The 24,239-nt window shown below is 41.0% G+C and overlaps 1 protein-coding gene across 5 annotated transcripts in view; it reads right to left on the reverse strand.

The window, feature by feature from the left end:
• EPB41L4A (erythrocyte membrane protein band 4.1 like 4A) overlaps nt 1-24,239 on the reverse strand; it is a 239,538-nt gene that overhangs the window by 84,287 nt on the left and 131,012 nt on the right. For all 5 annotated transcript variants that reach the window (XM_053911423.2, XM_045197611.3, XM_071219408.1 and 2 more), the window contains 5 exons: nt 16,838-16,935; nt 15,387-15,507; nt 12,871-12,958; nt 10,513-10,601; nt 9,823-9,886 (listed from right to left, as the gene is read on the reverse strand). In XM_053911423.2, the coding sequence (XP_053767398.1) occupies nt 9,823-9,886; nt 10,513-10,601; nt 12,871-12,958; nt 15,387-15,507; nt 16,838-16,935 (460 nt within the window). The remainder of the gene's footprint in view (nt 1-9,822; nt 9,887-10,512; nt 10,602-12,870; nt 12,959-15,386; nt 15,508-16,837; nt 16,936-24,239) is intronic.

Raw genomic sequence — 24,239 nt, forward strand, 5'->3', positions numbered from 1 at the left:
TTTTTAAAAAGTAAGTGAAAGGGAGGAATGGTATGATTGCTTACAGTGGAATGCCAAGTGCTGACTGACAAATACAGAGGGAGTGGGAGAGCTAGAAAACCAGCATGATGCAAGAATATAGTAAACAACTGGACGGGCCAGAAGCCTCAGTGAATACTAGATCTACAGAGAAATTCTGAAAGGAAACAGAGTATTTGCACTGAATTAAAGTATCTCCCCACTAATTACTTATTAGTTGCAAAGGAGAAAAAAAAGTCATTATACAGTTGAAAATCAGGCAATACCAGGAGTGGGTGGTCAAATTTAACCAATGAAAGGCAGGTGGTCACCATGTGCCTCCAGGTGTGACACCCTGAGAGGGACACAGCCTCACCTGCGCAGCCTTCCCGCTGAGAACACAGAGCCTCGGTTATTACACAAGGAAACAAGAGACTCATGTGAAATGAGAAACTTTCTATTTTTCAGAAGTGAGATAAAACTGTATTCTTCAAAAATGTCAATGTCATAAAAACCAAAAATACTACAAAAATGTTCTAGATTAACCACTATGCTGCACACCTGTAACTAATACAAAATGATATTGAATGTAAACTAAAATCAAAAATAAAATTTAAATTAAAAAAATAAATAGGGAAAAATGTTCCAGAGATTAAAGGAGGCTAATTAGATTCTATCCTGGAAGGGGAAAATGCTATTAAGGACATTATTAGGTGACTGGAACAGAGAAAGTAGATGACAGAAGCATTACTATCAACATAAATTTATTAAGTTGATAACCATACTTTGGTTACATCACAGATCATCCTTATTCTTAGGAAACACATCCTGAAGTATCTAAAAGACATATAACATGTGAAACTTACTCTTAAATCATTCAGAAAAACATCATGTGTGTGTAGATAAAAATGAAAAAGAAAATAAAATGTTAACAATAACTGAATGTGAGTAACAAGAGGTAACCATGTTTTTTACTTTATTATTTTTAATCCTCACCTGAGGATATGTTTATTGATGAGAGAGAGAGAGAGAGAGAGAAACATAACTGGTTGCACTTGTACGTGTCCAGCCAGGGATCCAGCCTACAACCTCTCCGTGTACAGGACGATGCTCCAGCCAACGGATCTACCTGGCCAGGGCTGATTTTGTAATATTTTCATTTTTGTAGCTTTTTGTAAATTTGGAGTTATTTTCAAATAAAGACTAAAAAAATCTATAGTTCCACTGAAAATGTGAAGGAACCCTAGTGAGACCTCCTGGACTTGTTGACAAACAGTGACAACTCCTGGCCATCCTCACTTCCTGTGTACGAAATTTCCCAAAGCAGGCCCAAGAGCTCTGCCACGAGGGTCTGATTACACATGGCCAGAGTTGCCAGGAGTCTTCTGGCTCTACATCCTGTCACTGGGTAAGTTTAGCTGAAGTTAATTTCGGTAATCAGAGCAGAATTTTTTCTTCTTTTCTTTTTTTCATTTATTCAACAACTGTGCTTAGTACATGCCAACTTCTGGGCCTACTGCTGGAGAATGCATTTTCTTCCTGTTGACGAAACCAAGAAATTTGGGTATGATCCAAAACTCCTCTGTATCTTTCACAAAAACATAAATCTGCTACTAATCAGAAGCAATTTTACCTGGAAAACGCCTCCCAAATCTGCCCACTCCTCTCCACCCTTGCAGGGGCTACCCTCTTATCATCTCCCCTGATTGGTCTGTAGTCGCCTACTTGCCCACCTGTTTTCACCTGTACGGGCTGACACGTGCAGCCAGTGCTCTTTCTGAAATGTCAATCTGGTAGAAGTGAGTGAACCCAGGACTTGATGTAACACCCAGATACCTCTGAAGTCCATCAGCCAGTGTCAAGATCGAGCACATGCATACAGGTAAGAGAGGGCTTCTCCCAGAAAGGTAAGACTGAACTGGTACGCTGGGGCCCTCCACCCCCTTCGCCAGTGTGGATGGGCAGGCACAAACTACCCTTGCAGCTTCTGACACTCACAGCCTCTCCTCCTTCGCCTGCCTTGAATCCACTGAATCCAATCTCATTATTCTCCCAATCTCTGTCAGTCACCCCACGTAATGCTCAGCACATCCCCTAGTCTGTCCCACTCTCCCACTGCTACCAACTTCTGAAACCCTCCCTTCCTGCCCTCTGGAATTCATGGTCTGTCATCAGCAAAATCCCTTAGTTCCTCAATCCATTCTCTCACACTGCCTTCACCCTCTTGGGCCAGCAGAAACCTGGCTCTCTGCTGAGCATACTGTCTCACCTGCATTCCTCTCAGGTGCTGGCTGTTCCCTCTTTGTCCCCACTGTTCTCTTGTCACGGGGGCTGAAAGCAAGGGGGAATGGGGCTTTCTCCCCACAGCCACTTTCAGACCATTCTCTCTCTTCCCCCTGAACTCCCAGCTTTGAATCAGATCAGGTCACACCACCTGCAGTCTCTGTGGTGGCTGTCATCCATACAGGCATCTCCCTCACATGTGGATGCCACTGCAGTCACTCTCACTCTGTCTTGTGTTAATTATTGGAAATTTCAATATATAAATAATAGAAATGATCCCTCCAACACCCGGACATCTCAGCTCCCTGAACGTCCCTCCTCCAATGACGTGGTCTTCCTCCCAACCCCAGGCACCCACTCACATGCTCAGAACTCTACAGCAGGGTTTTTCAGCTTCAGCACTACTGACATTTGGGGGAAGCTGTCCTTTGCCAATTTACAGTGTATTCTGAAGCGTTTAACAGCATATCCAACCTCTACCCTCTAGATGACAGTAGCATCCCTATTCCACCCAGCACTGTGACAACCACAAATGTCTCTACATATTACCAAATATCCTGGGGGTGTGAGGAAGGGAGTGAGAAGTAATTAACCCCAGTTGAGACCCACTGCCCTAGGCCTTTCCATGTATCATAACTGAAGTCGCTCCAGAATCTTGAGGCCTAGCACCTCCCTCTCTGACCACCACCCTCTCTCTCTGGCTCACTCCCTCCAGTACTCCACCCCCAATAATCTTTCATGGCCACCACGACCTCCACCCACAGACATGAGCATGCTTTCACTGTCCTCGCTTACCTCCTTCTCCAGTCTCAATTCATGGTAAGTTACTGTGGTTGCTCCCCTGACCCACTGGAGTTCCTTGCCCTCCTCCCTCCTTGTACCACTCTCCTGACAAAGCCAGCTCTCCGCTTGCTTCCTGCCTGCACCAGTGCTGTGGAATGTGGCTGGAGAAATGCACGCTGTGACTGTTGCACTTAATTAAATTCTTGACCCTCCATACTACCAAGCTACCATATTTTATTATCAAGCCACATGTCCCTTGTCCATTTTTTCTCCAAAATTACTATTTCCTATCTTCTTCCTTTGGACCCTCAGCACCTCCTCCTCAACCTCAGTCTCAGTTGATGAACTTGCCACCTAGTTCCCTCAAAATACAAAGCAGAATGACTATAAGAGAACTAGCCAGCACCCTAATCTACAGTCCTCTGCTCCATCTTCCCACCCGCTAACCACAGGGGGACTGTCCCGCCTGCCCTCTAAAACCAACCCTCCATTTACACACTGGATGCCATCCCTGTCATCACTCAGGGAACATCATCACTCCAGCAATTCCCTCTCTCCCACAGTGTCAAGTTTTCTCCACATGTTGCTTCATTCTCATCAGAGTATAGACGTACTATTATTTCTTCCAACTTTAAAAACAAAACAAAAAATATACCTCCTTCTTCACCTGTTTCCCCTCTCAACTATCTTCCTACTTGTTCCCCTTTGTGCCAAAACTCCTCAAAATAGTTGCCCACACCTCCTCCAAGTTCACTATTACCACTTTTATTTTTTCTTACTTAATATGCATCAATTCATTCTCCCATGATGAACTTCTGGGTCATTTTTTTCATTTACTTTCACACAAGTGCTGCAATGAACATACATGTCCCTTGTGACTCTCTAGGGCGCCCGGACCTAAGAGTGGAATTGCTGGTTACAGCTCACTCTCCAGTCCACCAAAGCTGGTCTTCTCAGTGACTTCCTACACTTCCCAAATTCGGTGGTCAATTCTCAGGGCTCATCTTATTTGACACATCATTTGATGCTTACCTAATACATGATTTTTACCTGCCAAAGTTGAAGACAATAAGTGTTCTTTCTACCTCCTTGGCTGTTCCTTCTCTGCCCACCTTTCTGGTTCTTCCTCTTCTCTTATCTATACTCATTCTCCTCGTGATTTCACACAGTCTCATGGCTTTTAATACCAGGATTCTCAATGTCAATGATTCTCAAATCTGAATATTCTGCCCAGACGTTAGTCCCAAATTCTAGATTCATGCACACCACTTACTGTATATCTCCACTTAGACATGGAGCAGTCATCTCAGACTCGACCTGCTAAAATGGGACTTCCAACCTCCACCCCCCACCCCGACCCCTCCATCAAGAATGTTCTACTTAGAGCCTTCTCCACCTCCAGCTCCATTCTTCCTGCCTTTCCAGCCAACACCTTTACGTCACCAGTATGTCCCTCTCGCTCACCTCCCCAATCGACAAAACCATATGGCCAAATCCAGAGTCCAACAGCTCCTCAGCGCTTTGAAGTTAGCTGCCCTGTGCTCAGTCACTACCATCTCACCTGGATTTTTGAAATAAGCATTAGTTGTTAATGAGTGAATAAGCAAATATCTTTGATCTCAAGGCATTCAGTGAAAATCAAACATTTGATAATAGACTTTTTAAAAATCTAAAGCCCTGGCAATAAACATACTTTTAAAACCACGGGCTAATATGTAAGTGGTCAATAGTGGTTTTTAATTAAAATCAGAAACCAATCAAGGATGTATTATTTTGCTAGGTTACTTAATACTCTTCTAGAAGTTCTGAACAACACTATAAAATACAAAACATAAATAACAGAAATGAGGGAATAATTTATTTTTATTTGCAAGTAATATATACCATCTATACAAATTTATGAGAATCAAATTAAGAACTCTTGGCTATAATATAAGAATCCAGCACAATGGCCAGTTTGAAATACACAGAAAATTGCATAGTTTTCACTTCTACCAGCAAAAACTAGTTATAAGACATAATATGAGAAAAAAATTGATCCACAATATTAAGAAAAAAGTAAAATACATAGAGTAAAACATTACTAAACATGGTGCTGGCATGTAACAGATAAATATAATAAAAGGGGAAATGCTTATGAAGTATGAAGCCTGTGTACCAAACCACACAGGGGAAAAGGTACATACATGTATACATGCATATGTTATATATTCACCCCTAATAGAAACATCTGAAAGGGATTGCACTGAAATAATAATCATTACCTCTAAATTTTAAGTCAATATGTAATTTTAATTTCCTGTTTAAATTTCTTTTCTATAGAGAATTCCCAGATTTTCTATAATCAACATGTAAGATCTTCTTACTAAAAGTTTTAATTTTCTGTGAGGTATTATTTAAATGGCAGTACCTATTTTGAAGTTTAAATAATACATTAAAATATTTCTAATAATTAGCTTCTGAATCTATCAGAGGAATAAATTTTTACAAATACAGTATTTAGCTGAAGACAACTATTTGTTGCTCTCTCAAGATGGACGCTAACAGGCCCACACCAAGACACATCATAATTAAAATGCCAAAAGTTGGAAGATAAAGAGAGAATCTTAAAAGCAGCAAGAGAAAAGCAGTTACCATATTTTTTGGACTATAAGACGCACCAGCCTGTAAGACGCACCTAGGTTTTAGAGGAGGAAAATAGGAAAAACAATTTTGAAGCAAAAAATGTGGTGAAATATTTAACAACATCCTTTAAAGCAGAAATCCTTTTCTGCTTTGACATCTTTCCACAATTACGGTAGATTATAGCAGGAGACTATAGTACGCTATCGTATCTTTCTACAACAAAATACAGAGATGACAGAACTATCAGCACTGTGTCCTTCATAGTTATGGGGACGCTGTAGCTGAGAACATCAGTGAGTGATGCACTGTTATGGGGGGATCTGCTGCTGACACTGTTATGGGGGGATCTGCTGCTGACACTGCTATGGGGGGATCTGCTGCTGACAGTGTTATGGGGGGATCTGCTGCTGACACTGTTATGGGGGGATCTGCTGCTGACACTGTTATGGGGGGATCTGCTGCTGACACTGTTATGGGGGATCTGCTGCTGGAGGGCCACAGGTTGTGCAACACTCTTGCCTGGGGACAGCAGGTTTGCACAACCTGTGTGGCTCTGCAGCTGTTGCCAAACTACAGCTCCCATCATCCCAACCTGTCCAAGCATGATGGGAGTTGTAGTTTGACAACAGCTGCAGGGCCACATTGACAGGTGACCCTGCAGTGGAATTTGCCTATGTTAATGTTAATGGGGGACACACCAGTCACGTAATGGAGGCACATAGGGGCACCACAGGCTTTCTTCTCCTAACGTGCCTGCACCGCCTGTACCCTCCTCCCTAGCACTGCAGTATGGTGCAGCGGGGACTCTGCTCCGGCCTCCCTTGCTTTGCACCACAGGGACACCCCTCTTCCCAGCCCAGAGCCCGCAGCATCGCCCCACTCCTGCCACTGACAGCTTCCTGCTGTGGCGACCCTGCGCCTGCCTCCTGTGACCCCACTCCAACACGTCCCCCCGACCCCGCCAAGCAAGCCAGGTAAGCTACATTCAGACTATAAGACACACCCCCATTTTCCTCCCAAATTTGGGGGGAAAGTGAGTCTTATAGTCTGAAAAATCCGATACCTACAGGGGAGTTCCCAAAAGACTGTCAGTTGATTTCTCAAAAGAAACTTTGCAGGCTAGAAGGGATTGACAAGAAATATTCAAAGTCATGAAAAAGCAGGGACCTACAGCCAAGATTGCTCTACCCAGCAAAGCTGTCATTTAGAATCAAAGGGCAGATAAAGACCTTCCCAGACAAGAAAAAGCAAAGTTCATCATCACCAAACCATTATTATGCGACTGACTTAAGAAAAAGAGGAAGATCAAAACTATGAACAACAAAATGGCAATAAAGACATACCTATCAACAACTGAATCCAAAAAACAAACTCAGCAGACAAGAAGAACAGAGATAGAATCATGGATACGGAGAGTGTTTGATGGCTACCAGATGGAAGGGGGGTGAGGGGGAATGGGTAAAGAGGTAAAGGGATTAGGAAGTACAAATAAGTAGTAGTTACAGAATAGCCATGGGGATGTAAAGCACAGTATAGGAAATGCAGCAGCCAAAGAACTTACAACCCATGACCCATGGACATGAATAATGGTGTGGGGATTGCCTGAGGGAGCTGGGGGTACTGGGTGGAGGGGGGCAAAGGGGGAAAACTTGAGACAACTGTAATAGCATAATTAATAAAATATAATTAAAAAAGAAAAAGAATGGCTCTCTGAATTCAGTAAGGTTATATCTGAGAAAGAGACTTATTTGTAGATGCAAAGAAATATATGAATATATAAATAGTACATATTAACATATTACTAATATGTAGAAAGATACCTTAGTGTGTAAAGTTGGACATGGTTAACACTAAAAAATGGAACTGGACAGTGTTAGCGGCACAGCGTGACACTAGGAAAATCTTTTATCAGGAGGACGCTGCTGTTCTTCTGGGAACTGAGTCTCTGAATTTGGCTGCAATATCACTGAACATGCTGAGTTCAGTCTCTGACTGAACCAGCCAACCAGAAAACCAGCAGAATAAGCATTTCAACCCTTTTCCAAGCTGACTGTGATTACTGTTCCAGGTGATGGGCTTCAGGGGACTTTTCTATTTAATCCATGATTACAGTTAGGGCTCCATAATAATCAACTTAATTCTACCATTATGTAAATCACTGCCGCACAGAGAGAAGTACCCTGGTGAAGGGAAAAGACCCCTCAAAGCAAGAATGCTCAGCAGACAAATTGCTCCAGTTAAATTAAGGTGCTATTTAATTTTTTAGAAGTTCCTTTGATTCAAGCCTGAGTTATGTGACCTGCTATACCACCTTCCTAACGATCACGGACACCAGACTCAATGACCCAGGAGCACAGGTGCCTTGGGCCCTGCCCAAACATCCACTTCCTCTCACCGCTACAGAAGGGACAGGCACTGAGCTGAGTGTGTAAGAAACCAGGGCGTACCATGCAGACTGAGGAAAAAATTACAGGATGGTATCAATTTTCTTGTTGCTGTCAGCTAATTATGAAGAAATCTAAGAAGGTAAAAGTTTAAATTAGCTGTGACTTTATCAAATATGTATCCCTAGGCAGTAGAAGACATTTCAAGGCACTATAATGATAACATAAAAGTGGTTCACCAAAGGACCTCACTCACAAAGATAACTTAGACATAAGGACAAAAATGACTTTGAATAACAGTAATGCTCCCATGAAAAGTCTTACATTTTATTATCATATTCCTATTAAAAACCCGAAACATTATTTTCAATGTATTGAACAAACTGTACACCTTGCATCAAGTCACATGAAACCTGGGGCAAGATGGGAGAAAACTGGGTAACCTTACCATCTAATTAGTTATACTACTTTTTGGGTGATTTTAATTCAATCTTATATTAGCACATTTAAGACTGATCTCTCTAATGAGGAGGTGAAGAAAACCAGACCTCCTCCAAACTAGAGTGTTAAGAACTACTCTGAGGTTTTTGGACTATCATTTCTTTAAAAATCTGGGCTTTCTGCCTCCTTGCAAGTTACAACTCATTTCAAAAATCCAACTTTCATTTCATCAATAAATGGCAGCATGTCACACAGTTCAGGAAGGGATCACTGCCTTTTTTTCTAGAAGAGGAGCAAATAGTAGTATCAGGCTTTCCAATCTGGCGTCACATAATCTCAGTAGATCGGTTCATTGATCACTCAGCGGGTAGTTATTGAGTACCTGCTACATGTAAGGTACCACATTCCATGTAGTTACAGCTGCACTTTTCCTGTGTCTCACCGTGCGAATGTATAAGCACAGATTTTATTAACCTCTTTTTTACAAGAAATATCTCATCAATTCAAGGTCATTCACTTAGGATTTTGTTCTGCATAAAGTTAGCATTGAAGACAGAGACAGGTGGGTTCTGCTGCATCCTATTTCCACTCATTTATCCCATAAACACGGATTCCAGCAGTAGCACTCCAGGGAGCATTAATTTCACAGGTAGATTAAGAGGAAGCTTTCCTATCTTTGCTCTCTTTTTCCTAGTTTCCTAAAAGCTACCTGTCGAGGCATGAAAGCACCTCCAGGCTCTGACCAATGCTGTGCCCGTGTCCCACACAATCCTGGAGGACACTGTCACGCTGCAGAGTGAAGGTCAGCATTTCTGCGCCCTCACCTTGCATTCTCCCTTGATAGCATCCAGAATATCCCATCTGGTTTCTCTGCTACACCTGTCTAGGGAAATAGCAGAGGTGTGACTCCCTAAAGATTGTTTAATTTACTTTGGAACAAAATCAGGACACTTTTTAGCCTATACGCAGACTGCACCCTTCTGATTACATGAGTCCTACCTGCACAAACAGTGCTGAAGAGCAAATGACACTGATCACAACTATCCCCTGCTCTTCTCCCCTCTGCCCTAGAAAGGTTTATTTCCCTTTGCTAAAACTACAGTAACACTTCTTCATTATCAGCTCACTGATGTTCTACTCACTTCCCTTTCCCTTTCTTGAGAAGTTGCGAATGTAAGTCAATTAACCAAGCTCCTGGTTGCAGCTGAAGAAAACACAGCGGTTTTACTTCACAATGTCTTTTCAGTTATCAATAAGTAGACAAGAATCCCCCCTTCACAGTTAAGCTAAGTGCCAAACAAAAACTTACATCTTTTCCCAGTACTCTGAGTTCAAACTGTGTCTCCTTGAAGTGAACCTTTGTAATCCGAGGCCTGGGAAAAAAAAGAAAAAGGAAAAAGCAGGTGGTGGTGGTGGTGTTTTTCAGAATTAACCTTTCAGAAATTCAGACATATATCCAGTAGAAAAAGACTGGTTCATACTGGCTCCCTTATGTACTGTTGCAGTAATTGCAAACTTCCCTGTGTGTCCTCTGCCCTCCGCACCTTCCTTAACAAAACTCCGTTGCCATTCCATGCTTCTCCAGTAAACACAGATAAACATGGAAGCCCCAGGCCCTGGCAGTGCTGCTTTCCCAGACACACTGTAGTGCCCGAGACTCCTTAATCCCTCTCAGATCCTTCCCCATTTACAGTGAAAACTCAGAGCAATCTTGGAACCACAGCCCACCAGCACACACTAGAACAGGTAGGAAATCCTAGTATACGCAGCTTCCATGGGCAAGAGTCCAGAATCACAGTACCTGAAACTGTAACAGAAAATAATATACTGCTACGAACTGGAAGGAACCTTACACCCAATTTCACTCATATTTATCAAACACTGGAAATGTGCCTGTTTTCTTTTCCCCAATGTTCTATTGACACACAAACCCCATAAACCTAATACATAGAATATATAATGTTTAATACCAATGCTGCCACAGTTTACAGCTACTCACCAGAAATACTTCCCTACTTGCTTTTTATTCTTGTAGACAACAACACCAACTGGAGTTAATCCTAAGAAATACTCAGATTTGTTTTCTCCCTGCAAAAACAAACATATGCCTGTAACTATAAATTTAGTCATGTAAATGCACTTTGTCAAATTATAATTGACCATTCAAACATAATTTGTCAGATTAATATTAGATCCAGTTGGACTAATAATCAGGCCACTGACGGACTCAGCCCATGTTGCTTCTATGGTGGTGTTCGACCCTGGCTGCACGTTAACTGGAATCACCCAGGAAGCTTAAAATGCTGATGCCTGCGTATTACCAAAACCGGTTAAATCTGAATCAGTCATGAAGCAGCCCAGTATCAAACACACATAAATACCCCAGGTGATACTCCTGTGCAGCCAAGGACTAAGAACCACTGGCTTCTCTCAAGGGTCCCTTCCAAGGACTCACTGATCTTACTTTCTGATAAACAATCCCGAGACCTAGGTCATCACCACCCTCTCCAGAAAGTGCAGGCAGCCTCCTGCAGGCATACACTTGGATTTTCTAGGTCGCTATCATGCTTCTTTCTTCTTCCATTTGTGACTTTAACACTGCTCAAAATTTTAAAATATAATCTCCTCTGGTAAGGACTAGAGGCCCTTAATTTCCAGCAATGATCTCAATTAAGCAAATGGAATTCTGCCCTGGCCGGTATGGCTCATGTGGTTGAAGCATCATCCCACACACCAAAAGGCTGAGGGTTCAATTCCCAGTCAGGGCACATAACTAGGTTGTGGGTTCACTCCCTAGTTGGGACTCATAGAGCAGGCAACCAACCAATGTTTCTCCTTCTCTCTCTCTTCCTCTCTAAAATCAGTAAATGTACTTTTTAGACAAAGAAAATGGAATTCTGAAATGAAAAAGTTATACAGTGTGTACCAAGGGTATAAACAGAACTATCTGTTTATGTTCATCTTATTTCTACTCTAAGGTCAAATAACAGAGTACAAAATTATATTCCCAAGGAACATAAATCAAGTAATAAGTAATGAAAGAATACGAACTGTTGTCCACTTTCATCCCTACAAATTCAACCTTAAAGGAGTGTATGGAATATTCTAATGAATCCAGTTTGTTTACCGTAAATTCCCCCCACTCATAAGAGTATTTTTGACTTGACGTAAACATTACACAAATGCACAAGTATTTTGCAGAAGACTGTCTCTTTATATATTCCCTATAAAATATATATATATTTTAAAAACTTTAAACCTAACATGATTAATGTGGCTAGAAGGGAACAAGATAACTACCCCACAAATTGTAGGCGTGTTCTTAAAGGACAGTAGCATAGAGCATTTAATGATCTAATGAGACTGAAATCTAATATATTAGGGAACTATCACGTCCCCAAAATATGTAACTTTCATTGCCATATTAATCATCTACCCAGAGATGCATCTAACTCTTTACAAACTCTGATCAGCAAAAGGCATATTCCAAAATGAATGCATGAGTGAGTTATATCACTGTAAGTTTTATCAGGGTTCCTTAAAAATTGAGTACCATAATCAAATTGACAAACACCCTGCCCATATGTGATCTTTAGCAATTCAGTTTGTGTAAAGGTACCTGGCTCATTTTCTCAAATAATCAAATTTGACTATTGCTAACTAAACTGATAAAATGAAAGGCAATCACATTTCAATCTCACTGGAGCAGAGTAACCAATTGGTAAACTTAGAAAGGTGGCTCACAGGTCAAGACCTAGGTCCAGAATGAATATTCAACACAGAGTCAATATAATTGCTCAATGATTCCCTTCAGCAAGTTTTTGTCATTTACTGAAGACAATCTGCAAAAATATTTCTAATAATGCAGAGGCAAGAACTGTAACAGGCAATAACCGTAATATTGACAGGACCTGCGGATGCAATGAAGAACCACAAACAGTTGCACCTAGACTGTTACCTAAAGCCTACTTTACCTGGCAAGTGATTTTATGAATGCTTTTCAGCCACAAAATCTATTTTTAGAAAGCCCTCCTGTTTTCTGCCTAATACAATCAATTACAGACCAATTTTAAATTGTTTTGACGTTTAGCTGAGCCCTTTGGAGCTGTTATCCAGATTGTGTTTTCAAGCTCAGTTAATTGTTTTCTACACATGGAAATATAATCACAGACTTTTATGCAAAACTCATTAGGGTTTAATCCACACAAGAGATTCGTTGTGTTTGAAAAACACAGATGAAAAGGCATCATCTGCTCACTGAACAACAGGACTGCGGCTTTCCTTTGGGAGTTTCAGTGGCACTTTAAGTAAATGTCATCAGATTAAAATATTTTTGCATTAATTAAATGTCACTCACATAGACGGGATGGAGGTCAACGCCGTACATCTCCAGGGATTTCGCGGTCCTCAAGTAATTCAGCTCTGCGTCCAAAGGAGCCTGACCCCTGCACCCGGCACAGAAGCAAAGAGCCTTACTCTGCTGCACTTCCAGGGAATGCCGACCATCTTCACTGCATTCACCGGAAAAATAAGTGCTCCTTTGTGCTAACGCAAACGCAAGTCTTTACATTTTGAGAAGACTCTTACCTTCTTGATGACAAAATTTTATACTCTGAGGTGATACTTGCACAGAGTTAATTTCACTTACCACATCTACTTTTGCTCAGTATAGCCAAGCCCAGTGTCCTAGCATATATTAAGAATTCTCTGTTTCAGAAACCCCCAAAGAGATTATTAAGAACATAAGCACTCAGGTTGAAGAAGCACACCCTGACAAAGAAGAGGAACTGTCTGCACCCCCCCGAGGCGCTCCACCAGGAGAAGCAGTGAGGCGGGGGAGCGGTGGTAGGAGGAAGAGGAGAATGGGCTCCACACCACCCAGCCGGGGCCACAGCAGCCTCTCCTGAGCAGAGCAGTGTGAAAATACACTAGGCAACACTTAGAAACTGTACAAATACTTGTCATTGTCTTGATACGAGGCACAGAAATCTTCCCAAAATCTTCATAGGTGGTAATATATAGAAAACAGCATTCATTCCTAATGAGGGCGAGCATCTGTGAGGAATCTATCTCCATGGATGAGTGGAAGTGAGTGTGTGCACATGTGTGTGTGTGTAAGAGAGAAAGAAAAAGATTTTTAATGATTAACAAAAGGAGCTGTGATTTTTTTTTTAAATTAAGCAATCCTTCTTTGATGCATTCTTATCTTCCAGCCATGGTACCCTGGAAGACCAGTAATAAATCATACTTTCAAAAGCTATGAAGACTGTTCATCGCCAATTAGACACAACAAAGCTCCCAAACCTTGGTCAAGCTTTATTCTCTTAGAAATAACAGCCACACTGTCAACACCACTGCATGAAACACATACGGCTCTTCATCCAAAGCCCCTTGATAATTTCAAAATACATACCGTTAATTGTACTTTGAAACTCCTAGTAGAATTAGTATTCTCAGAATATGCCAAACACACTGCCCTTCATAATGTTGTAACAGGCACTTTCTAAGCATGCACTTCAGCAAAACTTTAAAAAATGAGGACCCTGTAATCAGGCTGAAGAGCATTCTGGTGCAAGCTAAGGCAAGATGAGAGCCTGGCTTCCCTTATCGCAAGTCAGCAGTGGGCTTCTGCTGCTACTCACTGAACCAGATCCTTTAGGCAAACCTTTCTGTTGACTAGATAAATTCTACATTTTTTCCCCCTCAACTATAATAGACCTAAAACCAAGCAAATTCAAGAGGGAATGTTACATAAGAGGCAGTAAAGGAAAGTTAACCAGTATAGAGGATTTAACCACAATAACTATAATTAAATTCTAATGTCAATGCCGCAGGCCACTGATTAAACACCCTGCTAGGGCTCGAGCCCATGCTCAGAAGGGTGTGCGGTGCTGACGTCGTGCCTTCCCAGGCTCCACACTGGTGCCACGGGGACTCTCAGATTCATTGCTATCGACCGAATAGGACTTTGCCTATAACTGTGAAAAATTTACATACTTATGACACAGCAAACCCAGAATACATTAAGGCTTTTGTGGTTCTAAAGTATACTCAGAGTTAAAAAATAAATTTCACAAGGTACCGGTGGCCGAAAAAGTATAAGGCTGCAAAATACAGTACACAGAATGGCTCCATTCATGCAAAATCACACATGAATTTATGCATAATCCATTTTCTCTGTGGGAGATTATACGCACAGGTCTGAAAGGCTGTTAACCAAACATACCTTGACTTTTAGATACTGTAATTTACTTTCTCTTTTATATTGTATAAATTGTTTGGATTTTCTATGAGTTTTTTAGTGTTTTAAGTAGGTAAAACTTAGAAAAAAAAAAAAAAAGAATGCTAGAATGTTTCCAGCAAAGATGAAGAATTTATCTTCTAGAAACTTTTCTTAAACCTGCCAACAGCAAAGGATGGTGGCTGATGTAACATAAGATGTTATTTTGACCAGCTTTGTTGAGATATAGCTGACAGACAATGCTGTGTAGGTTTAAGGTGAACGGTGTGTTCATTTGATACGCTTGTCTATTGCAAAGTGATTCCCGGCACAGCTCGGCTAAGATCTCCATCCAGTCACAATTAGCATTTGTTTTGTGGTAAGAACACTGAAGACCTAGTATTTTCAAGTGGAGGGATGGACCTTGAGGTCACTATGCTAAGTGAAATAAACCAGAGAAAAACAAACACTTGTATGTAAAATCTGAAAAAGCCAACTTCGTAGAAACAGAAACTGGCACAGTGGTTACAAGGGGCTGGTTATCAGGTTGGGGGGCATGCTGGTGGAAGAGGAGAAACCTCTAGTTACAAGACGAGATTCTAGGGACCTAATGTACACCGTGTTAGTTACAGTTAATAAAATGCGATTCTTACATCAGAGTTTTATGAATTCTTTCTATGGCTTCCTCAAGTTCTTCCTTCTGGTCCGGAACAAACCGATATTCTGACACATACCCCGCGGTATGCTTATATGGGTCATAATCTCCAAGTTCAGCTAAAAAGAAAAACATGGTAATTTTTTTCATTTTAGGGAAATATTCCCCCAACATACAGGAATATAAATATTCCAACCTTACTTAAACATTGTATTCAAATGCCTTATTAATAAATTCACATATATAAATAATTCTGGTAAAAAACCAAATCTGATAAGCATATATGAATGGTATAAAAAAACTTGCCTTAAAAACCTAAGTTCTGTATTTTTGCTTCTGAAAGACTATACTTATCATCATTTTCATTTCAATTATTCTTAGCAGTTTATATGAAAACAAGTGTTGTGGCACATATGTTGGAAACACTGGAGGTGCATAGCAGCCACGACCCCAACACAGCCTCTCAGAAGACGACACCGAGAAACAGGGCAGGCACCCCGAGTACCCGGCACGGAAACATCAGGCAGCGCTGCACGCAACCCCAGAAAGCTCACTATGGTGCGCTCATAAAAAATTATCCTTCCTACATGAGTCCACCTTCCAAGCCCAACAAAGTTCATCTAGATGACGTTATTCCTTAGACATTTTTTCTAGGCTACTTCTGATCTGCAAAGGCCACAAAGGCAAGAAACAGGCTGCCCCATTGCCCCCAGCCTCAGCCTCAGCCTCAGTCTCCAAGACAACAACACCACCTGGAAGTGCCCCTCATGGGCGCCACATCGATGCCAAGAGCTGGAGTGCAGAGAGTGCCGAGCGAGTGCCGCACCCAACTGGCCATGGCACCTGTCCGTGTGGAGTCTTCACAAGAGCTGCCTGGACAACAGCTCAGAGTCCTACTCTGAGACAGAACAGCTCCCGGGATCAATGGACTCGGGTGCAATGTAGAACATAACAGATTTTTCAGACTCTCCACTTAAACAAGAACCAGTGCATTACCGCCAGTAAAACTACATGGGACCCCTACAAAGAATGTGTAACTGGCTTCATGTTCATGTCTTCTGAAGTGACACTGATTAAAACTTGAATTCTGACTAAATTCAATTTCTTTCAGCAAAATATTCTGATAAGAAAAGTGTTAGTATATAAACTTGCTTAAAAAGAGAAAATCAAAGATTTTTTTCAAAATCTCTGAAGCAGCCCTGACCAGTGAGGCTCAGTTGGTTGGGCGTCATGCCGCAAAGCAAAGGTGGCCGGTTCGATTCCCAGTCAGGGCACATGCCTAGGTTGTGGGTGTGGTCTCCAGTCCAGGCAGGTGCGAGAGGCAACCAATCAATGTTTCTCTCTCACATAGATGTTTCTGTCCCTCTCCCTCTCCCTCCCTTCCCCTCTCTCTAAAACTAAAGAAATAAACACAAATATCTGAAGCAAATTTACTTCAGCAGAACCTACACTGGATGGCATACGCTCCCAGCTGAGCAGCAGTGTTGACAGGGCAGGGCAGCCGGCCCTGAAGGACATCTTGCTTCACCTGCAAGAAAAACTGGTATCTACAAGAGAAATGGAAGAAGAGATTAACGATAACCTTACACACTCCCAGATCTGAAGTTTCAGAGCCTAAGAATCAAGGTAACAACCAATCATCTCTATTGACAATACAGTGCCTTCTGCTTTTTTGTACGAAGAAAGCTATTGAGTAAACAGACTATTGGAGGACACTCTACAGAGGCCAGACAAGCCAGTGGCTACAAAGCAAAGGCTCTCAGGTTAGACTGGCTGGATTGCATCCTAGCTCCAGCACTCCACAGCCTGTGGGCTTGGTTGGCTGCCTGACCTCTGTAACAGCCAGCCTCCTCATCTGTAAAACATGGACCGGGAAGTATCTACACCTCATGAGACTGATAAGACTGATTTTATAAATATATATATATATGTATATATACACACATATATATATGGCTATACCAATTTACATTCTCAACAATACCTTTGTCTTTTGTTAACATTTTTTTACAATTTTTAATACTTTCATATATATGTGTACATGTGTATGTATGTATATGTACACACACACACACAATTCTTAACACTATGATGACATGCTCATAATGGGAGGAACAGATCAGAAGGACCCAAGCTAGATGCCCTGTGTATCTATAGGGCCTAAAACCATAGATACAGAACAAAAGGTCGTTACAGTGTAATTCCATCACTCTTCCCACTTATTAAGACCCTGCCCGTCATCTGCAGGTTTGCTCATTCCACTTGCCTAAAGAAAACCTGTTATAATAATGATGGACCCACTGTTCTAAACATTGTAAATATAGTAACTGATTCCAAGTATTTTGCATACAATAACTTATATAAGACTTTAAAGTGAAGTCAGTACTATTATCACCCCATTTTACAGATGAAGAAACTAATAGACACAAAGAAATGAAGTAACTTCTCCAAGATCTTCCAACAGTTAAGTAGCAGAGCCAGACCTGGATTCTAGGAAATCTGTCTTAATGAGGGTGCTGGGCAACTTTGCCTAGCTTCCCGCCCTCCATGACACCCGCCCCCCACCCCACGTTCAAGCTTTCTGCCAGTGACATGAAGCCAAAGGCTTATGAAGTGATACATGAATCATCAACACAAGCCCCAGTCAATCTCTCAATCTGTCTCTCTGTCTCTCTGTCGCCCTCTCCCTCTCCCATTAATTCTCTTTCTCTGACACACACTTCAGGCTGTCCTTTGTGATTTATCTTTTTCTTTGCTGGGTGACTCTTGATGCCATTGGGGAAAAAGCAGGAAAAAAGCAAAGAAAATGAATTCTGAAAATCAGCTTTGATAAATTTCTCTTCTCCAAAAGCTCACAACCAAAGCCCTTAGTAAGGATATCCAAATGTTCGATGCTACTCTTATTAAATCTAGGAAACTGGTATCAACTTTGATTGTGCTCACAGGCTTAAGGGAAAATCTGCTTAACAGCCCGTGTTTTCCCACTGCCTGTTTCAGTAAGTGGCACCACAGTCCTCCAGACACCAAGTAAGAGAAACCTGGGGGCAAACCCCAGGCACCCACACTCTCTCTCTCGCAGTCTGCTGTTGGGGATCCATACCTTTCTCTCCATCTAGGCTAGGCCACCACCCGCTGGATTTCTAAAACCTGCCCTGCTCTGCATCATTCATACTTATCTCCTTTCCAAATGACCTTCCCAAGAGGTAAAGAGGATCACGTCATTCTCTTGATTAAAACAGTCAAACAAAAAACAAACCTTTAAAAGTCTTCAGGATAAAGTTCAAGATCTTTAAGATAGCTTTTAAGACTTTTGCTTACTTCTTAAGCCAAATCTTTTGCAATAACCACTGACTATCCATCACCACCACTTCCTAACTTGCATTCCCAATACTAGCCCTATTTAATTACTTTCCATTCCCTGAATGCTTGAACACAAATCCACTTTGTTATAATCATCTGTGCTCCTCTTAAAGATGAGTAAAGTGATATTAGCAGAAATGAAATGCAAAAGCGTATAAACTAAAAAGACATTTTACTAGATGTCTTTTTAGACATCAAGTAAGTTTAGATAGTTTCTAGCTGCTTGCTAGAAACTTGTGTTTAGCTACACTCTCTTTCTCTATTGTTAACTTGGAATTTCTTCTCCTCAAGTGCATTTTTTTTTAAGGAAATGGGTCACAGATGCATATTTGTCTTGCTCTATTAAGACTTTTATAACATCTGACTGAACAGTCAAATCCCTTGCCAGATACAGAAACTGAGGGACCTAATCCCATGAGAGTTTGCTTCAAAGAGAAGGAGAAAGAGAAACAGAGAGGTAAAAAACAAAGACAGAGCCAAAACAAAGAGAGAAAGACATACAGACACAAAAGACAGGGGCATAACCCATTGTTCTTTCTATTCCCACTACACAGAGCTCGGCACACAGTAGCTACGCAGTGAAGAACTGCTGTCTTGATGGCGGCAATGTGCATGAACAGATAGACAGATGGATGAAAATGGAAAAAACTGGACATTCTTTGCTGTCTCTGAGAAAGTCATAAAGGAAAAGAAAAAGAGGGACATCTGTTTAAATTTCTCTAGACAGCTTGCCTTTTAAAGATACCAGAAATCTTAAAGTCACTGAATAAAAAATCCACTGAAATCAAAGACAAGTAAACTATTTTTAATTAGGAACTTGATTAATCTTTATGACAGTAAGCATATTATTTTATATGAAACAAATTTATGATATAGTAAAATCATAAATTACATGCGAAACAAACACTTTATCATGATCCTATTTTTAACTTAACTGTACATAAATTATTTTATCCATTTTACGGGACTTAGAGCACAACTAAATATTTATTTAAATTACATTTTTAGAATTGCTGGTTCTTTCTCTCTGTGTCATTCTGATTAAGGCTATGAATAGATGCTTGAGTCACTGGATATCTCTGGCTTTAATTAGAGTGAATCTGCGTTCCAGTTTACCAAGGAGAGTTCTACTTTGTGCCTATTGCACACGCCTAATTGTTAATAACTCTCCTAGTCATTCTCCAAAGTGTCTGGGTTTCGACAATAAATTAGATTGTGACCCGAGTTACAGTGTTCCCCTATTGGAGAAAAAATACAGTAACTAAAAATGATTTATTTAATAAGGAAGCTTTCCAAAACTCATTCTTGTGCAAAGCAGAGCTTCACAAAACCACTACTGGTTATCTTCTTACATAAATTAATACACTGGTGTATATACACTGTCTCCCAAGCTGGACTGTGAGCCCTGGGGAGGAGTGCACCGTATTCCCTCCTTTCCATACTTATCACAACCTGTACAACACAGGTGGAGGGCTTGGAACATCGGCCTCACAGTTTTCCAGGGACCTACTGTTCAATGAAAAGAGCTGAACTGACACCAAGGACATGTAAGCTTATGTGCATCCGAGGCAAGGAGAACAAGAAAGGGAGCTTTGCTGAGAGAAGGGCAGAAAGACCCTGCTTTTTCAAGAGCCCCAACAGAAGGTCCTCCGGCATGTTCACACCACAACAGACCGAGGCGCACCGTCCAACAACTTGAAACCCCGGTGAGGAAACTGAAAGATGTGGGAACAAGTACATGTCTGACTTCTGGTGCCAGCTGAACATGACACTGAAGGAGAGTACCTCCCCACACGAAAGGCAGTCCTGTGCTCTCTGTCCCACGGAGAGGGAACACAGCATGTGACAGGAGCCTCATCACTTGGATAAACTTAAATATGAGGGACAGAGGGAAATGCTTAAATGATAACATGATATTAAACACTGTGGAGGAAATGGCGTGTATAGCTTAAGAAGAAAAACAGAGGAAGCATCCACAAATTCTCAAGAGAAAGAGACAAAAAAGTGGAATAACACCTTTGTCTCAGGGGTTTAAAACTAATGACTAAAATACAGGAACAAATAGCAAAATTATCACCTTACATTTGTATAGTCATTTAAGCTCACAAATCTCTTTTGCTTCCATACAGGACAGTGACCCCCACTTCAGCTCTGATGAACTGAGCCCTGTCTTCACTCAGAGACAGGCACTCTGGAAGTGGAGGTGGAACTGAGCTAGCAAAGAAGCTGCAACAAGCTAATCTCCACAATGTGAAGAACAGGGACTACCAAAGTATCATAATCACTGATGTGCTTAAAATCAGTCCCCAGAAAATACTATAAAATATTACAAAACAAACTAAAAAACAAAGACCTGTTTTTAGAAGCTAGAAAGTGCTCATGATGAACAAGTCATTTGGAACTAACATTATTTTCTTTTACAGAAATAGCTGTTAGATCCTTAGCAGCTCAGGAAAATTTCAATGGCACCACACACGGCACTGTCGGCAAGGCAATGTGCAGTGTCTCTGTCCCCTCCCTCTCCGGGGAATGAAACTCTGTCTGTCTTTGGTCACCACTGAATCTCCTCGCTACTCAGCGCACGGCAACACGCTGCTCCATGTCGTTACTGAATGAATGAAGGGCAGGAAAGTAAGTGAATTCTCTTTTTACACAAATTCAAGAAATGCAGGCTCGAAGGCAGTAGTAGGACAATTCACAGATAAATGAACAACTACACCCAGAAAGTTCTGATTAGTGGATTGATTTTAACCTGAAGGACCTACCCCAGGGTTCCAAGTTGGTCTCTTCCTCCCTTGTTTTGTAATCAATAATTTGAAAATGTGAAATAATTATTATTGTTTCCATTTTAGCTAACCCATACCACTGACTGAACACTTACATTTTTGCATTTTAAGTACTTTGCATGGTCTTATATGCCCCCAACACCTTTTTCAAAGAATTCTTTAATTCCATTCTACAGATGAGAAAACAGACTGTAAAGAGGCTAAGCAATCTCAAGATTGCACAACAAGGGAGCAGCAAAGCAAGGATGCAAACCTCAGCCTGTCTGACTCTAAAGCCCGTCTTCTTAACCTTGTACTGTTTCATGCTTATCAAACCTGCAGGGGATGCGGAGCTGTGAATGACATGGGATACATGAAAGGCTGTCATAATATTTTGAATCAGAATTGAAAATAAGTTTAAGAGACAGTCATGAGGATATGAATTACTTAAAGGACTGACAAAGAGAAGAGAGATTAGACTTACTCTGCATAAACCTAGAAAGCCTAGTACCGATGACAGAAGTTACAGGCATTTATTTCTTACGGAATTTCCGTGAGGCAGTAAGGTTTCCTGTCTTTAAATGTTTACAAAGAAGCTGGCTGACCTGTCAGAAATGTTCTGTAAGGGTGGGGGTTAGGATATGTGACCTGGAAGTCACCCCACTTTGTTTATATCAGAACACATTTTAGAGCACATAACAGGGACTCTAAGTTGATATAAATTCTTTCACTTACATTTCTCATAGTCTGAAACCTTATTTTCCTGTACATCCCATTCACCTTCAGGGGGGTTTTCCTATACACAACGTCCTTCTGGACTACTACATCCAGTTTAACCATATATGTACTGGGGGAGATTCGGTGCAGCATTATCTATAATTTAAAAACAGGAAACAAGCGGGAGACCCGACCACAGGGAGTGGCTAAATCGCGGAATACCGTGCAGGAGTGAGACGGCCGGGTTGATAGTGAAAGACACTGTACAGCATGACCACCAACGAAACATGAAGAGTAGGCGTACTCATGTTACCACATATTATTTCTCAAATCAAAAAATTATAAACAACCTACAATCCAATACGGAGAAAGCCAGACAATTTTTCAAAAGAATGGAAGCGAGATAAATAAATGTTCAACTTGAAAATGCTGGCCTAAGTAGACTTTCCCGTTAACAGCATATATTAGAGGACTTTTGTTTTCTGGTTTCAGTTTTTGCTTTTGCCAAAATTATCTTGTATAATTGACTCCTTTCTTAAGGTCCATTATGTCTACCAATTTAACGTATTCATGCCAATCATTTAGTTTATCTTCAGGATGGACTAAGAATAAGTGCATAGTGACATCACATTAAATGCACATTTAATTTCCCTAAATTCAAATCTATGTTTTCGGTAACAAAAATAAATTCCTAGAGATCACAGTCATTACCTGTGATGTAAGCCCATTATGTCATCTGGTTCTTAACTATATTATCTGGTCTGCTACTTGAAGAAAAACAGGTGGGTCTGAATTATTTATGGGGTCGTACATAACACAAATCCACGTATTCTGTTAATGAGCTGTTAGGAAATTTCTGGTCATTAGTAATATTTGGTGAATAGATATAAAGCAATGCATTGCAGAACACTGCTCTTTTCCCCCTTCTTAACATTAAATATCTATCTTTTGGAACCTAACTCTCATTAAGAGGTAACTCCACTAACAAACACAATCAACCACAGTTGATCTTAGAACAACGCCCTGCACAGTTGAAAATCCATATATAACTTCAGACTCCCTCAAAACTTAACTGTTCGTAGCCTACTGTTGACTGGAAGCCTTACCAACCACTTAAACAGTCAATTAACACATATTTCGTATGTTATATGTAGTATACTTACAATAAAATAGGCTAGAGAAAAGAAAATGTCATTAAGAAAATCAAAAGCAAGAAAAATACTCTTAAGTATTTATTGAAAAAAAACCCAGGTGATGAGGGGATGTAAAGGGGTTAAATGGTTATGGGAAAAAATATAATAAAAATTTGAAAAAAATAAAAACATATGCATTATGCTGGGAAAAAAAGAACAAATCCACACACAAGCGGACCTGCACAGTTCCGATGAGTGTTGTTCAGAGGTCAGCTGTATGAGAGCCTCACACACACTATTCTGTTGAACGCTCACAGATGCTTATGAGACAGGTGCATCTCCAATGTTACGGTTGAGGAAACTGAGGCACAGAGGTTACTGACAACCTCAAAATGAAAGACATTCCTTGTATTTTCATAAAATGTTGTTCCCCAACGAGTTACAGATATAAATGTGTTTTTATACCACTTGGACTCAGTTTCCTCACGAGCCCAAGACTCTGAAATCCTTCTTGAGGGCAAAGACTATTCATGCAACTCAAATGTACACACACCCTTCAGCATCGCCCCAGCACATGGCCCTTCCCCCTCAGAGGTGTGCTTGCAGGAAGCCTGCATGGGCAGCCTGCTTTTCAAAGGCTCGCTGACAAGGTGGTGATAGAAAATGTGCACACAGACACCAGCACGGCTCTAAAAAAGAGGCCTAATTATAGCGCTCCAGAGTATAACAGAAAGCATCCAACTAGCCTCCCCTCTTCACTCTTCGGTGCCCAGTCCAGGATCAGGACCACACAAAGTCCAAGGGAAAAGATGAAAACATGGAATAGGAACAAAACCACAGACTACCTCAGTTATCGAGAATATGACTTCAAATTTT

Source organism: Desmodus rotundus, chromosome 1 (genome assembly GCF_022682495.2).
Source record: "Desmodus rotundus isolate HL8 chromosome 1, HLdesRot8A.1, whole genome shotgun sequence".
NCBI lineage: Eukaryota > Metazoa > Chordata > Mammalia > Chiroptera > Phyllostomidae > Desmodus > Desmodus rotundus.